Source organism: Podarcis erhardii (assembly GCF_964252035.2).
Source record: "Podarcis erhardii genome assembly, chromosome: 1".
In the NCBI taxonomy this organism is placed as follows: domain Eukaryota; kingdom Metazoa; phylum Chordata; class Lepidosauria; order Squamata; family Lacertidae; genus Podarcis; species Podarcis erhardii.
Genome location: NC_138497.1, coordinates 48,674,197 through 48,692,624, shown reverse-complemented (window position 1 = coordinate 48,692,624; position 18,428 = coordinate 48,674,197). Strand labels below are relative to the sequence as shown.

At 40.1% G+C, this 18,428-nt stretch overlaps 1 protein-coding gene across 2 annotated transcripts; it reads right to left on the bottom strand.

Moving 5' to 3' along the window:
* Nucleotides 1-792: 792 nt before the first annotated feature.
* LOC309339052 (serine/arginine-rich splicing factor 5-like) lies at nt 793-18,428 on the bottom strand. Of its 2 annotated transcripts, none has more exons than XM_081856801.1 (9): nt 18,276-18,428; nt 17,826-17,883; nt 17,094-17,230; nt 13,027-13,097; nt 11,306-11,398; nt 9,315-9,387; nt 3,516-3,589; nt 3,006-3,116; nt 793-2,258 (listed from the first exon to the last, which is right to left on the bottom strand). In XM_081856801.1, exons 3-9 carry the CDS (start codon nt 17,217-17,219, stop codon nt 2,009-2,011), a joined length of 798 nt encoding a protein of 265 aa, XP_081712927.1. In that variant the 5' UTR covers nt 17,220-17,230; nt 17,826-17,883; nt 18,276-18,428; the 3' UTR covers nt 793-2,008. The 2 variants fall into 2 exon arrangements, with proteins under 2 accessions (XP_081712927.1, XP_081712928.1); XM_081856802.1 differs by lacking the exon at nt 18,276-18,428 and adding an exon at nt 18,036-18,177.

Genomic DNA, 18,428 nt, shown 5'->3' with positions numbered 1-18,428 from the left:
TGACCGGGATCACTGTTTGTGTTCCTTGCATATGTCCTGCTCAACACATGAAGGGGACGGGGGAAGAGTACATACATGAAGAAGGCTAGAAGGTATCATTTTTCTGAATTAGGAGTCCACTGGGAACAACACTGAATCCTCAAAATGAAGGCATCAGACATTATGAGCAGCTACCTCAACTTCCCTTGAGATCAGTTTTGCAGGTTGGGAATGGGATTAAACCACCCCCCTTCCTGCTCTTAGGTACAGTGGAGAAAAGAAAGAGGTACCCCCAGCTTTTTTTCTGTTAATAGTAGCAGTGTGCATATCAATTTCCAATAAGGAAATGACACAGATGAAAACAGTTAACACACAAAGTGCTTTTAAATGGTAAGAGAGAGATGTCACGATGCATTCACTAGCTCATGTGTTACATGCAGAAGTCTATAGCCATAAACTGAGATACTGGTAAAAAATGAGTTTCCTGTAGTGTGTATAACAAACAGAGCATTTTAAAAAGTTAATCCTGGAGTGTTATGGGTATTCAGGCTGGGACTCAATTATTATAAGCAAGTATTTTTCTTACACGGAGAAACAAACCTCCCTTAATCTTTCAAAATTATTTAATCCAAGATAATGGAAATAAACACTGGAGAGGAGTAACTCTGTTTGGTAATGAGTCTGAACAATGATCCAACAAAGTAACATTTTATTATGTATCAATTTTATTGAAAATAAAACTGTTGCTAACAAAGAAAAAAGTTTACAAACTTAGCTTTAATGAGCAACACAGAAAGACTGCTGAAGCTGCAGTAAGCAGGGGAGAAACATTTATTGTATTTACTGTATCACACCAATACATTTAAACATTTTAGGGTTCAGTTTACAAATATTTGAAGCAGATTCCCTCATTTAGGTATGTGGAAGCCAGATAGTTTAGTGATCACAAAGTTGTTAAAGATTAACAGAGTACTACTTACTAACAAAAACAAAATCATGTTTTGTAAACCTAAGGAAAATGCCCTTTTACACTTTAGCATTAATAAATTCACATTACATGAAGCTTGACTGGAAATTTGTTTTGACAGTTTGGAAATAACCTTCCCCTATTAAATCTGAATTTACTGCTTCTGATACTACATGTACCTGCAGTATTTAAGTGTCACACTCTGGTCGCTCTCTTTGTAATATTAAAATAAAAACTTCAGTAAAACTGGTGTATTTTTATTTCACAAAGGGTATCTCTGTAAAACAATGCCTTTGCAAGACTGCCAGGTTAAATACTCTAAGTTGCTGCATTAAAGTATCCGTTATGTTTTGATTTTTTATATCATGAAGTGGGTTATGAAACTTTGTACCCTGTCCAGATAAAATTTGGTGTGGAAGATGTACTTCTTGACTAGACCTTACTCTAAAGTAGCATTAAAAATTTCACAGCAGCATCTGCTTAACCAGTAACACATTAAAACACATTCCTTGGCTTGCTACTTTAAATGTAAATACTCGTTAAGAATAAGGAAAATTTATTCCTTCACAATTCAGATACCCACCTGTGCACTACTAAAGGATAACTGTATATTGGGAAGTTGCATGGGACTTTTCAAAACAGCATGTTAATAGTCAGCTGAACTTTCCATGGTGATTTACTTAATGTTAACTAGAAGATATTCTATGTGCAAACAAGAAGCACAGCCAAAGGACTCTGAAAAGTGGCACCACAGTCCATGTCTTAAATTTATCATATTCAACAATGAGGACAAAACTCCCAGATGTGTACTGCTTGAGTCAGTAAGGCTTCACCTAGAGAAGTACATAGTACATGTGGGTAATTATAATTTGCCGATTTAAATTGCTTTTATTATTGGTTACAATTTATCTAACTCTATAAAGAGGGCAAGTTTACATACTCTCTTCAGAGGTCTATGCTCACCTGATGAATTGTCCCTCCCCCCACCCCCATTTGCATCTTATTCAGGCTTGTAGAAAATTTGACTTAGAAATGAAATATTTATACACCTCTCAAAATACCTTAACTGCGGCTTTCAGCAGAGCTCGACCTAGAGCGAGACCTTTTCTTGGCTGGGGGAGGAGATGGAGAGGAATTTTGCGGGCCAGAGTGGTGGTTTTTCTCTGAGCCCTTCCTTTCAGGTGTGCGGCTTCGAGAGCCCCTCTTTTCAGGGGTACGGCTTCGAGAACGAGACTTGCTTGTTGACTTGGAAGATCTTGCAGATCTAGACTTGCTGCGAGATCTTGAATAACTCCGTGAACGGGATCTGCTTCTGATAAAGATTTAACAGATCTTATGACAGTCTATATCCAGTATTCATAAAAAAAAAATTTTATCCAGTCTTGCATATTCCCACTACACAACTGGGTCGTCTTTTAAAATGCCATCTATAGTGGTATTTCTCCTCTAACATTAGAGAAACATGGAATTTTTGACTTCTGTTCATCCAACAGGCAATGTTACAGCCCAAAGTAGCTTTTTCACCCTGACTCCCTCTCATACTTAAAAGTCTACAAAAAATCTTGAGAATTTCAAGGCTCTTTTTTGATCCCTGTCTCAGTGCCACTGTACAGTAAAAAAGCTTGCTTAGTGTAGAAAGCAGGCATAATACAGATCCCTCAGTCTGTACTCCAATTTCTCTCATTCTAATTTCTCTAACTAAATACACTGGGGTCGCCAAGGTGGTGTCCTCCATCTCCCTTTCCTGCCAATTGACCATGCTGGCTGGGGCTTATGGGAGTGGGAGTCTAGCAAACCTGGGGAGGGGACCACTCTGGCTATCTCCATAAAGTTATAAAATTTAGAAATTATTTGTTTATACCAAGTGTTGTCACCCTGCATTTTTTGTCACTACCTGTGGCTCCCATCATGGAAATACTTGGGCAGAGTTCCAGTTCAATCGTACCTTGAGAAGGTTTGGGGCAGCAACATTTTCCTAACATCTTGCTTCCCACCCCCTGCCCTGATTGCCATGTTTCTTCCTGCCAAGTCCATCAGATCTTCATATATGGTGACATACCTGCGCCTTTTGCGATCTTCAATTAGCTTAATTCTGCGCCCATTCAACTCGCTGCCATCCAACTTGTCCAATGCACTCTTCATGTCACTGGATGATGCAAACTCCACCACACTGCACAGCCAAAACAAAATTGACATTTACGTTCAAAAATTATAGAGCTTATTCTACTTAAATTACCGAAGAGCAATGATCCTGCCCTCCTTCAATTCTCATATTCAAATTAACAGTGTTATAGTAAACAATGGTGTGAATTTCCCAAACCCTTAATTCCAGATTGTGAAATAAAGCTCCTTGTACCTTCCTTCGAACTTCCACATGATCACGTATTCCTAGCCAAATAGAATGTGGCATGGTTGCCTAGGCAACCAATCTGGAAATAGAAGTGCACAGGAGTATAGTGCTTCATTTTATTCTACTGATCCTGTGTATGTTGCAACAACACTAACACCACTGTCACTGCGTTTGGAACCAATCAAGCTAACTACCTTGGGTGCAAAGTTCAAATCTTACCCTTCATTTGGATTGTTTCTATGTGCATCTACAAAGGTAACTTCTCCAGCCTTTCTCATGAAGTCTTTCAAATCCTGCAGTAAAAGTCACAGTTCAGCTTAGAAAATGATGCATAGAACTAAAGAAATCGTGTTTAAACAGGTCTCCTTGTTATGGCTAACAATTATAGTAAACTCCCATATATTACAGCTATAATGAGAAAAATTAAGCTAATCACATTGCTCAGATATGGCAGCATACCATTTAAAGGATTACCACATATATTAACTATGTCACAAATGGTGTTATTAAATGCAAGCATTTGATCATAAATGAAGTCTCAGTTTACTTGTATATTAAAAGGTTTGCCTGCAAACATTCTTCCTCTTGTCTATACAAATTAAACACAAATGTCTTTATTAAGTTAATGCTAAGATTCTGTCACAAGCTGTCAAAAGGCAGAAGCGCAACTTTTCTGCTTTCATCAGTTCGTGTCACAACCTCAGTGTTATTTTAACAGAGACTTGCATTTAATGTAATTGAGCTTGAGTCTATGCTGCAACACTACACAACTGTTAAAGATATTTTAAAATAAGTTGTTTATGACTTATTTCTTAACCTTTACAAAGTGCCCCAAAGAATAGCTGACATTTTATAGCCATAGGCTACTTACCACAACATACCACAAGTGGTCAGATGATATAAGCAGGTACCTTAAGCAAAGAGTCGCTTGTCCAATAATTGCCTAGCAGACCAAGAGGAACTCCCTTACATGGGAGGGACAGAGGAATGGACCATAGCAATGTGCTTCAGGGAGATGTACCAGAGACCCTGAAAGCACTGGACACAGTCTCCGGAAGCGGCTCTAGAACCTGAGGTTGACCTGTGCTAGCCAATCGAGCTGTGGGCCAACCAAGATCTACATCGCCAAGATAGGTGTGTCATGGGTACCAAAGGGAAAACTCAGAACAGGCCAAGCCCTAGAAATTCAGCCACTAGGAACCCCAACCTCTTGGGTTCTTTCTCCTCCACACAAGAGAAACGAGGGCTAACCCAAAGCAAGGCTGTTAAAAGAGGTTCAAAATGAACTTGGTTAGATATATATTTGTGAAAAAAAATACAAACAAAAAGCCTAAAACTGAGCTACAGTTTACAGGATGCCTCAATTACTTTAGTGTTTAATAAAGTTCAATTTAGTTTTTACAAACTAACATGTGAATAAAACAGTCTGAAAACCTGAGCCTTTAACCTAACATGAAACAAGTTTAATAGCAGACATTTCATGGCAGAGTTCAATTCTACAACATACTGAGCACTCCAGCCCAAAATCTGCTTGATATTTATGCATGCACATCCTCTAACATGTAAAATCCAGTAATGGTGAAATTTCTAATCGCACAATGAGCACAAAAGTTTTGCGCATGCCAAGATCAGGGTACTCAGCATCTGTAGGATTGAACTCTCCCCAATACAAAGTTCACAACATACAATACAAAATGATGTTCACAATACTTCAAACTGATTATATCCACAGTAAATAGGAGACAAAGCCAAAAAACATTTTCATTAATCCTTATGCAATTCAATTAGCTTTGATAGTACAGGTGAATAAACCTATAAAGGCAGGCATCTAAATTTAAAAATACAACCATAGCATGTATTTGAAATTTGATTTCTTGTCTATTGTAAGATTACGTACACTATAAACATCAAGCAAAATAGTCTGTACAGATGTTCACAGCTCAAGTATGTTTCTTGAGAACTTGGTTAGATGAACCTTAGATTAGAAGACTAAAGTAGCTGTATAGCAACAACTTTCTACAGAAAGCCAAGGGGTCTAGTTTCCTAGCTTTAGGCTTATGGAGACCTTGCAGCCATTAGGGGAAAATCAGCAGTAAAAACTATGTGCTATTAAAAGTTACTGGGATTCTAGATTTTAGAAGTCATAATCAATAAGGAAGAGATTGGAACACTTTTAAACACCAGAATGTGCTGGCCTTCAAAAGAAGATGTATGCACTCTCATCTTAAAGCTTGCTTGGTTGCATGCTAGGAACATGAGATGCTAGTTAGTAAGTTTTGAACATCAGGACACAATCCAGCTCGACTTCAACCTTGCCTGTGCTACTGCTCCCAGTTGTACACTTTTGCCACTTTTCACTCTAAATTTAAAGGGCTAGTAAAAAGACACAGGACAGGCACTTATCTGAGGGCAACTGCTACAGTGAGCAGATGAGTATTAGTTTTCAAAATCCCACTAAGGTAGACAAGACAACCAGAAACTGATTTCAATGGACCTTGAAAACAGCTTTTCATTGATATGGGAAAGGATGCATTAAAAAGTGTTTCCTGTTACTATTCAAAGCTTATGGAAATGATGAAGCCAGGCATACATTATGTACTAGTTAGTGAAGGCAAAGAAATGGCCATGGAAGCAGCATGGCAAATTTTTTTGTTTCTGATCACAACATTTGCCAGAATCTCCTCAGGATAAAGTCATGATGTTTTCAGAAAACATGTTTCTGTAAGCACTAAGTAACCTCTGAGATAAACCAATGCCTGCAATAATTTAGTGTTTCTCATACAAATCGTAATCTCACCTATCCCAAAAGTACAACTTTCCCATAAACCAGCAGGTAGTTTGTATCATGGCAGCAAAACAGATTTGAACAGAAAATGTTGCTTTGTGATGTAAAACCCTCAGGAGCAAAGTGATGACTTTTATGCTGTTCAGAACAGAAACATACCTTGTTTGCTTGCCTTGCCTTAATTTGCACCAAGGCCTGATTCATTCACTTGGATACAGCACCGTAGATGTTCAAAACAGAATCACACAGAAGTTGCTCCACTCAGCAAGATGTTGTGTGAAGTACCTTACTAAATGGTTCTGGCTATTTTTAATTTCACCTCTGCAGAGCCAGGCAAGGTTTGAAGTGCCTTCATACAAGCTGCTTTTCATAAACAGCAGTCTAAAAGCAGCGATGGAAGTGCTATCACATCAGTGAATTTTCCAGTAAATTAAGAACTGGACCACACCATCATACACCCACCCAAACCCACCCACCAGGCAGCATCAGTGTAGCTGTATTAGACATAGCCCACCAGAGCACATACATGCTGGTCTCAAATGACCTGATGAGCTTTCCCAATGGCTGCAAATGATAATACAAGTACAGCATTTACCAACACCAGAAAGTGTACTGGGAAATTTTGTGAGATACAAGCCTCAGAATGAAGCGTCACAAAAGTGACATGCATTTATAACCAATGACAACTGAAACTTGGCTGGGACCAAATAAATGGAAGACTATTCATAGTAGACAGATGGAACCTTCATGTTTAGAGACAGTATACTTTTGATATTGGGAATAAAATAACAGTCTTTGCCTCTGAGAAATATATAAGCAGGGCATGAAGGTATCTGGCTGGCCTCTATTGGAAACTGAATACTCAGCGAGATGGCCTCTAGATACAATTGAGTAGTTCTTAAAAATAAGTGGCACTGGACTCATACCCAGGATTTTTCCCAGTGGGCCATTCCACACAGCTACTTGTAAAACAAATGCAACGTATCGGGACTCACGTGTGCTCAACTCTCCTCCCTTTAGTTATTTCTTCCCATGCATCTCTCATATGAGTGAGAGACTGGTTCAAATTTAGGCACTTTAATAATAAATTGCCAGACACAGGCCCACCCAGTTATTGTATAAAACTTTCCTAAAATGCAAAAAGGGATCTGTAATGCTGATCTATGGGAAAAGTCCTGTGTTGATATCAAAAGACTTCAGGATCATAAGTCAAATGACTGAAAAACTGGTACCCTATGCATCTCACGCTTTATACTTCTCTGTAGGTTGCCCTGAGCAACTTATTGGAAAGGCAGCAATTTTAATCCTGTCAAATTACACAAATAGTTCAATATATGTGTTTTGTTCTACAGTGGACTCAACTGTTGAGTTCTGTATTTCCACACAAATAGAGAACTCCAAATGTATATGCCAGGCTTCCCTTCATCACCCATGTGGACCTCTCCATCCTACACTAAGCTCTTCATTATTCTTACAATTCACTACATCAGCTAACAAAGGCTAACTTGCCTCAGGTTTATTTCCTATATTAGTAAGCCCTGTTTCTTTACTTTCAGTTAAGGCTATTGTGCAGTATGCTAAATAGTTTGCTGCAATTATTCTCTTGACAGCTATCTTGCTCCTGAACTGTGCAATTATTTACAACCTGTTCCTTCCCTTTCCTTCTTCCTTTGGGTTCCAAAGAAAGCCCTGTTTGACGAACACATGTTTAGAGCACTGTTAAAAAGCTAGGCATTCCCCATGTTGAAATTTACAAATTAAAATGAAGACAAAACTGAGGTTAGGTAAAGTGACAAATCATGCACTGATGACAGTAGTGCTAAGATCAAGGTAATAATTGCCCCTCATTTAAGCACAACAGCAACTAGTCAAAAGGAAATCACAAGAGAACTCAGGACACCAGAATCAGCTTTTTTAAAAAAACAAAAAATTTAATGCAACCATTATACCCAGAAGTTAATAGGTGAAATATTGTTCAGGGCCTCAACAAATGTTAGCATACATGCAAGCCAAAGAGCAGAAAAGAAGTCTTTAGTTTGCAGATTCCTCCTTTGTAGGAAGTGATATACACATAGATATTATTAAAAATGAAGGCTACCATAACCTAATTTAAAGCAGATTATTAAGTTGACAATATGCTACTTGCCTAAACCTATTATAAATAAATCTAATAAAAATACATTCTACATTTACATTCTACTTTACTGGCTCAATGAAATCTCATTTTTTTGTTTCACAACTAAATATTTAGAATGAAAGGTATGTGAAGCAGCTGAAGATTCACTGGCTAATGATAACAGAAGCTGGTGTACTTTGAAGGCTTGCTGCCTTGCTAAAGAGTAGAATCAAAATGAACTGCAGGGATTATTTGGTATAGCAAACCTGCCAGACTAAGTGCCACCTAGCAAATGATAGCAACTTTTTCCAGTATACACCTGGTAAAATACTTGAATAATCTTCACTCAAGATGGTATATATAGGCTTCTCCCTACCCAAGCACATCCACACTTGCATGGAAAACATGCCAGAAAGCTGAAATACTGAAAGTGAGGATTCATTTATCCAATTTCAGAATAAATATTTTGAATCTGCATGTGAAATTGGTGTTCTAAGACAAGGGTCCTGTGGGCACCTGAAAAGCAAACTAATTTGTGGCATGAAATTTTCAGGTTTATGTTAGTCATGTACCCCTTACAGTTAGGAAGAGTAAAAAAGCATTGTCTTTGCAAGGAAACCAAATAGAGGCAATACTTAAATGTGAAGTTATGTATATGTTGAATGTTATTTAACACACACACCAGCTATGCAATGAAAGCCACAAACCTCTTTTAGAATTAAGTAATACATAAAATTTCCTGCATTATGAACACAGAGTTCTTTTAACCATGCAGTCATTCTGTTCATTCTATTGAAGCCAGATACAAACTACAGACCTTCCCACTGAGACATGCCTTTAATTATGAAGATTATGTCTTAAAATAGATTTTTCACAATTCTTATTAGATGAGGATTATAGTTGTCCAAGAAACACTAATCAGCTCTTCAGTTTTAAAAATAAAAACATGCTGCTTAAATGCTTATTTTTTGGTATGCAAATCAAAGAACTTTAAGCCTGAGTTTTAATAAAAATGTTCTGACTGCTTTAGCTGCAAAGTTAAATTTTATGGTGTCTCCTTCAAGGGGACGACTTGTTTTTGAGAAGAAAGAAGTATTTAAGGTCAACTCCAACTCACCTGCCAGCTAACACGTGAAGAAAGATTCTCAACTATAAGCCTATGTTCAGTACGAAGAGGTGGTCCATACTGGCTACAAGAGAAACACATTTTTCCATTATTTGTTCATTTATACTTCATGCGGAAAATGAAAGTGCATTATGCTGGGACAGATTGCTTCACATTGCTCAGTAAACCAGAAAATGCTTTAGAAATTTGACTGTGTTCTATTTAAATGGGGGAAAAGGCTACCGGGCAGTTGCTTATTGTGTGTAATAGGGAAAGCAAGTGGAATATATACACATACTGCAAGACACATGCTAAATGAATATGGGGCAGTTCACGCAAGTGTGTTCATCAGTCAATGACCTCCATGTGTGCAACAGCCAGCATATATACAGCTTTCAAAGCTATCACCTAACATAACATTTTTCAAAGTCCCTATATGCTATGAACACACATCAAATGATGAACATACAGGCATGAATCACCCCAGGAGGATGAGGCTGTGGAGACTGCACGCTTACTACAGCACTATAGTACTTCAATAAGCTGTGGGAGCTGATGCACTATCTACCCAATTTTACATGAATAAAAGATCTGGCTTACTGTCATCAAACCCCAAAATAATATAAAGTGCTAGTATGAACAACTGGAGAACTGTACATTAGTTTGTTCAGGCTAGCTACCAAAATCCACTCCAAATGATGGCTCTTTTATATAATATGAAATTCAACCAACAACAAGTGCATCTTTTGGAAATTTAAGCAGAGGCAACTCCATTTCATTTGCATACCTCTAAATGCCCCACATTTTCAGAATATCCAGATCTTCAGAGCATTTAAAAGAAGTTCCAGAATCCCCCAACTGGCAGGCCGAGTCCCACTTTTCACTACTGGAAATAGTAGTCTCTTCTTGTCTGGCACCATGTGCCTGATGTCATGAACGTAACTACCATGCAAGATGCCCATGAACGTCAGTCACATATCCTACTTTAGTAAAGTTCACTTTTAGCCTCGACCTTGGATCACTCTTACTGCAGCAACATCACTGCACTAAAGAAAAGAGAATCTAAACAGCATACTTCAATATGCAAAATTAGTAGTTTCCAATGTGTTTGGTTTCTGTTTAGCACGAGAACGGCAAGAAGGCTGCCTCTGAATGAAATGCAAAAATGCAAATTTTATTTCAAAGCAATTATTATCAATACAGTGTCTAAACAATTTCATGAACAGATGTCTTAACAGCAGATGTGGTAGACACAGTGAAATAGTTTAATGTGAGAGAAACATATTTTAAAGTACTATTTCCCCACATATACTGTCCGACATGAATCACAGAAATACATTCTATAATGACTGTGTATTTCAAACAAATATTGGCCTTATAGTGTCTTCTATGTAGACATCATATTTGCTTTGTTGTAGGTTCTACTGACCTTGGAGCACAACTAACTTATACAAGTAGTTCTTGTCTATAGTCCCCTAGGCTCCCAGCCAAAGTTAAGCAAAAAGGGGCACAGTCCATTAAGCACTAGTCACACAAAGCCCATTCCATTCAGTAAGGCTTGTACAGGACCAATGTACTACAGGCTGAAACCAAACTATAACAAACTCTGGCTGCTGGCATGAGAGTACACTACTTGTGCATCATAATTATATTAATGGGCATGAAAGCTATCAAGTGCTAACCATACACCCACTAGGCAAGGTGCAGCAATAATTGATGACTTCAACAGCACACACCTCTCCTTCTTATAGTTGAAGGTGGTAGATGGAATTCAGCAATTTCAATGAAAAGATTGTTAGCATAAGATTCCTTGTACTGGTCTTACTAAAAAGGTAATGAAAGGTAGGGAAAATAACCACAGCTCATTAAGAACACCTTAAAATGTTATGCAGCTACCCCTAGAAATGTGAACTGTTAAGAATCCTGAGTGTATGGAGAATGTTCATAGTCTAAAATTAACTGTTTAACAAGTGACTTTGCAGTAAAAAGAACATATTTCTTACCTAGATCCACCCCCATAGGATTGGTAATAATTGAACCGTTGTGGGTATCTGCCTCTACCCCCTCTTCGGGCTCTGGCATGTTCAATTGTAACCCTTTAATATTAAATGAAACTGAAATATTAATATTAAATGAAAAATAGACATAGCTTCTTTAGCACATCAATCTTTTTCTACTGGAAACATACACAAAGCAAATAGGCATCTTCCTCCAAGCATTTCCATAAATGAAATGTAGCTATTTTGAGGTACTTGAAAACAAGCAAATATTTGTCTATTCAGACGTGTGTAACCAAAAAACCCTCTCATTTTTGCCAAATCTTAACTTCCTCATACATCCATCTATTGTACACAATTTAAGATGACTGAATACGAGAGAATCACATATTTCTTCCAGCTTTTTAATTGCATTAGTTTGGGGGTTGACAGAGGCTAGCTAGAAGGCCAAAGCAATAGCTGTGCTTACCACCAACCCTACATCTACATGGAGCTGGGTGGGGTGGCAGGTGTTTTTCTCATTTCTGCTGGGGAATAAAGATAATTAAGAAGCAGCAGGAGAGACATGCCTGATTCTTCTTAGCTTACCAAGTCTTTGCATACACAGGCAAGACTCCAACTCCCTCCCAAACTCTAATGCTTGCCTAGTCTGGAGGGAGAAGACATCTTGCACATGAAAATATCCCTATTTCTTACCTTCTCCAACCTGTAGTGCAAATGAGTTTAGGAAGAGTATGCACATGCATGCACACTGCTGGGCATCCTGGCAAAGTGTTCCTGGCAAGTGAACTATGGATGCCTGTGTTTCTTTAAAGTTTGCAATGTAGCTTTAATACAAATACTAGAAAACTCGGTAAAAACAGAAAAAGCTTAGAATGACTTTATTTCTGAAATTACAATAGTAATTTTAGTCCAGTTGCTTTTGGTAAATTACAAATGATGCTCAGGAATATAGTTTCATGGGGGAGACAAGGATGTTGTGCAAATCAGGACTTCGCTTTTCTCATTGCAAAACTCCTCCCTTTTATCAAGAACTGACTCTAGAACGTATTTGAAGACTGAGTTAAATGAATGAAGCTGCTGGTAGCTGTCAGCCATAAAACAAACCCAAAGATGGGCAGAGGTCAAACTACAACATATGGAAAACCAGTTCCACTCTTGAGATGCTGAAAAAAAGTATTTTATTGAGTGCAAACTTTCCCCTTGCCTCTCTTGAAAAAATGAAATATATAACCTTTTAGTGTCTCAGTAAGGCATATATGTAAACTGAATAGGCATAGGAGATAGAAAGGGTAAGTTGCCCCTGACAAAACTCTGTATATTTGGTAGGGTTACCAACTACACAAATTAGAATGCTCTGATCAATATAGGGAGTCAAATCTAGGATTAACAGATGTTAGTAATCTGCCAAAAACAAAGGAAGCCCTATTTCTTGTGAGGTCTCTTTTGTTAACAGTAGGCACCAGTTTTTCTGCTCTTCGGTTTCAAAGAAAGCAGTTGAAAAAGTAAGGCAGTAATCCTGCATCCTGATCTGCTACCAGCCTTCTGCGCCCACAAGCAGCACACTAGAGATTAAAAAAAAATCAAATGCAGCAGACCATCCAATTTACTTGCAGCAGACATAATTGCAATTTATCTGCAATTAGTTGTGTGCTTTGCAGGGGATTGGACTAGATGGCCCTCAGGGTCCCTTCCAACCCTACAATTCTATGATAATTAAATATTACCTTTCATTACACAGTTCTTTACCATTCAGTTCATAAACAGCATCATCTGCATCTCTGTGATCCTCAAATTCCTAAGAAGGAAAAGAAGGAATGAATCATGTATTCAGTTCTTTAAGAGTGAAATCTTATTGTCCTAATAGGAGTTTTCCATTCCTTTTTCCAGCTTATTACTGTACAGTCATGACTCTGTAACACAGAGGACAATTAACAATGCTCCTCCAGATGATCTTAGTGAGTGGGCTAGGCTATACATGCTCAGGTGGTTCTAAAGATGAATTGGACCCAACTTGTATATATCAGCACAAGAGTACTGAATATGTGAGAAAGTTAACAACAATTGCAAACCCTAACTTGGAAACTAATTAAAGGAGGGTCATCTCTCCCTGAACAAGCCTGCCCATACTTGAAGTTCTGTGGAGTTCATCTTACGTGTTCCTCTGGCAGGAGATACTTTTCTGTGGCAACATGGCAATGGGTCTTGTCAGGAATGCCCTCCCCCCCGAGGTACAGAAGCTACTGACTCATTTCAATAACAAATTAAAACTTACCTACTTAACCATTAAATTACTAAAACATCTATTTGCTTAGGCATTTGTGGAACATTAGTTCAGCTAGCCTACATGTGTCTGCTCTGTAGTCTAAAAGAAATATTTAAATATAGGGAAGGGTAGAAATATTTTAAATAAGAAAAACAATAAAACATAAAATAGAAGACCACCAACACCCAATACAGTAGAATGCTTGCCTCTACTGTAACATCTCATGCCACTGTACGATGCAAGTTCATTATATAGGAAATCTGCCAAATACAGGTGAAATGATGTGCTATTATGAGAATGGACTCATGATACAGGTTGACTGTGTCCAGCAGCATGCACACCTATGCTGTCATGTCATGCTGTCAAATCACACAGGATGAGAAGAAGTGGTTTAGTGATGAATTCCTATCAGTCTTCAGACACAATATGCTACAGCTGCCTAACAGAGTGGTCTGGGACTACAAAAACACCTGATATTTTCCTATGCTTCCCACTTCATCCACCTATGCCTGAAGTTAATTGGCAAGCTTTGGAGAACTGTACATTCTGCATAATGGCATGCAGGTTGAATAAAGCATTAGTTCTGCTGTTTGCTGCTGTGATTTAGACTTATGGTCAAAAGAAAATATGGGCAAATCTAGTGATGAAGATGGTGTAAGTCAAAAGAAAAATTACTACTCACCTGGGGCAAGTAAATATTGCCTCCAGGCAAGACAACCATGTCAGTGTTCCCACAAGAAGCCAGATTTGCTTATGATTCATGGTGAGCGAGCAATGTGGTGGTACATTAAGCCTGACTGCTTTTCCTGATGTGAGTGGAGAAGTAACCCATGAACCTGTAGATAAGCTTGGCTTTCTGTGATATCTAACTAGAGACCTTGGTTTGTAGTTCCCAAACAAGTCAGGATCTGCAAGCCAACAAAGGCCTGCAGTGATGCTGCCTTGTTTGGGAACGACAAATCAGGATCCCATATCTGAAGTCACAACAACTGCAGCTTCCTGGTTTTCCCTTTCTCTCTCATGTCAAGATATAAGTGAAGTGGGAGACATCAGGCTGCAGGTACCAGCACAGTGCACATTCACAGTATACCATTATAATCCATCAACCCTTACTTATTGTGATGGGGGAACGCAGCCTACGTATGCAACCTCCATAAGCAGTGTTCAAAACTCCCATTGTTCTAGGCACGTTTTGCGACAGGGAATTTCATTAGTGTAAGCAGTTTCTGAGATCTGGGTGCAGTGCTGCACCTAATATTTAAGATTAAAACTGCCGCTGCTGGCACTGAGGGCATGGGAGGAGAAAATCCTCCCTGCTGGACTTCCAAGAGATCATTACAGGCAAGCTGAGAGGTTCCACCTCTCAGCTGGCCTTACAGAAAGGCAGTTTTGCACTCTATAGCCTCAGATTGATTTAAATAGGTTTGGTTTAAGTAGCACATTTTAAAGTATTATCTACCTCACTCTCTCACAGTGATGCTTAAAATCGAAACCAATTTTGGAGTGGGATCATTGAAGGACAATGAAGTCTTAGGTTTGTGAACTGGACACTCAAGGTGGGTGTCTCTGCCATCAGTTGTATAGGCCTGTAATGTGTGCTAATTGTGGTGCCAAAAAGATTTATTTATATGAAGGAAAGGGGGTGTAGGAAGAATCCAGGGCTTGTCTGCAAAGTGGAAAGAAAGGAAGACCTTTTTCTGTCTCCCCACTTCCAGCCACTCTGAAGACTGGAGTGACCCACATAAGAATATTAGGAGGGCGGGCAGGAAGCATAGCTTTGTTTTTTGCAGTCTTCAGATGAGGATGAAACCATATGGAAAATGAATATGATTTTTTTGCTGCAGTTCATTCATTTCCAGCTTTGTATAAAAAACACCTACCTAGACATCCTGTTGTGGCGCCCATAACCTTAGGCTTAAGGTGCCATTTACCGTATTTTTTGCCCTATAGGACGCACTTTTTCCCCTCCAAAAATGAAGGGGAAATGTGTGTGCGTCCTATGGGGCGAATACAGGCTTTTGCTGAAGCCTGGTGAGCGATAGGGGTCGGTGCGCACCGACCCCTCTCCCTCTCCAGGCTTCAGAAAGCTCTGCGCAGCCCTAGGGAGCCTGGCGCGAAGCCACGCCGGGCTCCCGAAGGTTGCACAAGCTCCCAGAGCGATGCCGAAGCTGCGCTCAGCTTTGGCATCGCTCTGGCTCCTGTTCTGGGGTCTGGGGAAGCTCGGGCTTCCCCCGCCCCAGCCCCACGTCTGGGAGGGGGGATAATTTTTCCCCTTTATTCCCCCCCCCAAATCTAGGTGCGTCCTATGAGCCGGTGCGTCCTATAGGGTGAAAAATACAGTAACTCCTAGCTTTCACATCTCAGTTTCTAACACTGTTCATGAGCTCTGAAGACCCCATCTGTGGGATTCAACTTCCTGCCTTGCAGAAAAGGGGAAATAACTAGATTTCTGCTGTTTACCTATCATTTTGGAGGTGGCACATGGAACTACTTCTCTCCCCTCCTGCATGGGAAAAACAGCTGCAAGCTAGGTTCCCTGTCTCCTGCTTGTTGAGTTGGGGGAATAAAGTCACACATGCTGCCCCCAAAATGGAACATTATCATCCTCTGTTTGGTAGGATGTGCACTAATTGGGTGGACTTTTGTTCCCTATCTGTCTATTTCAGAGAGAGGAAGAAAGAATCCAAGTATCCTTTTCTTGCAAAGGGGCAAGTTGCCTAGCTTGCCTAGCAAGAGAAGAGAAAATGCAAGTCCCCACAGCCCCACTGAGTTTGCTTGGATAGGCAAATACAGAAAAGAAGACTGCTGCTTTTCTTTCTGTGTTCCTCTCTCCTCTTGCTTGATAGCATGGGTCAGGAAGACGACATGAGTCCCACCAACCCTGTTGTGCTTCTCATTGAAAGGAGAATCACCTAATGGTTGCTGGAATTTCTGAATACTAAGAATCCCTCAAGATGTAAGTAATTTGTGTTCAGAGTATGCTCTCTTGTTTTGTACATGTAACAGAGAATTCCAGTACAAAAAGAGAACCACACAAACCTGGCTAGTTCACCTCTATTAAGAAAGCTGTCAGTTTTCCCCTTCCCTCGCCAACTTAAAACTTTGAGCGTTAACCAACCATCCTGAGTATTTACCTTAAGTTTAAGTTCCATATTTTTATTTTTCTTACGTGTTTGGGGTAGGAAGGAAAATGTAATGGCAGCAGAGAGAAATGTTGGGTTGGAGGGAGAGGCTCAGGTGAGGGAACCATGGCATATACAACCTACGGCTATGATTAATTGCAAAGCTAATTTATTTCATTCTTACCTAAAAAGCAGCCTTCCATTTTACCATATTAGCAATTTCAAAGAGGAAGTCTGCACATATTAAGAGCCATTTACAGAAAGATCTAAAAGGTTAAAGAGAAGATGGAAGTTTAACATTTCTGATATTTTGCCTAATCAGATCTCCTGTGATTTGTATGTTACAATGTAACTGCCTACAGTCATCTAGATTGGGAGGAAAATATTTAAATACGAATATACCTACCACAAAACCAAAGCCGTTTTTCAGATTGATTTCACGTATACGGCCATATCCCTTGAAAAATTTCTCCACATCTCGCTCCCGAGCATGTGGACTTAGACGTCCAACGAAGACACGACAGCCACTCATTTTAGCCTAAGCTGCAAAAAAAAAAATTAAGTTTTTGTGTTCACGTTAGGTATTTTATTATATCAATACTAAAATTCAGTCCCCCAGATGTTGGACAGAAGAGACAACTGAGGACAGTGTTTAAAACATATTTCTTAAAACACTATATCACGCCAATATAGATGCAAACAACTTTAGAGTATAGTTTTATCACAAATGTACCCAATGCACACTCTCAAAACATGTAGTCAAACATCCACTGCATAGAAATAATTAAAACCATCTCTCACTTGGCGCCAACTCCCACTGGTGTTGGAGCATAGAAACCCTTCAAGCTGAGCTCTTGTGTAACTCAAAAGCCACTACGCTCCACCAGAAGAAGCTGGTAGTAGATAAGGCAACACCTTAGCAGATAACAAGTTTGGGATTCATGATGTTCCTGCATCAGAGGCCGTTCAGCCTCCTTTTCAAGACATACCTACCAAAAAAACAGGGGCGGGGGGGGGGGGCGGAATAATAAAGACATTTCGCGTGCACATAAAAATATAAATGTCCAGAGAGGGAGCTAGTAAGGAGGGTTAAAAACAAAAACAAATGTGCTCCTTTATCGTCCGTCTCAATCATTACCTTCTGAGTGGAAATGGATGAAAAGTTCGGCTGCTGAGATGCGCTTGCAAGGCCCGATCTGGAGAGATGCAAAAGCGGTTCGGGAGCAGAAGGCAGGGAGGGAAAAGGGAAGGGAAAAAGAACAAGAGTGTTAACGGCAGATGCTCGAGAGAAGTGGAGACGAAGACGAGGGGGCGCCTGGGGGGTGGGGTGGGGAGAGGGAGTCCTCACCCGGGACCCAATGCAGGGAACGGGCGCCGCGCAGGGCCCAGGCAAGGCGGAGCTTCGGCCTCGCAGCCTGGCTCCGCTCCGTTTACCACAGCAGATAAAACGGAGCCCGCTGGCTCTTATCCCCCGACGCCACGGGCCGCATTGCTCTCCCACCCGCCCCTGCTCCGGCTCGGCCCCTCTCCCGGGTGAGGAAAACCGCGCACTCGCCGGCGGTGCCACCGTCCAACTAAACTCGCTTACCTCCCGTGCGCGGACGCGACGCTCGCTTCAGTCCGCCAGAGAAAATGGCGGCGCTACTTCCCTGAGGAGGAGCGGCGGAGAAGGCGGCTGCGGCTGCGCAAAGCCCCCTTTCTCGCCAACCGGCTTGTGGACTGCGACTCCCAGAAGGCAACG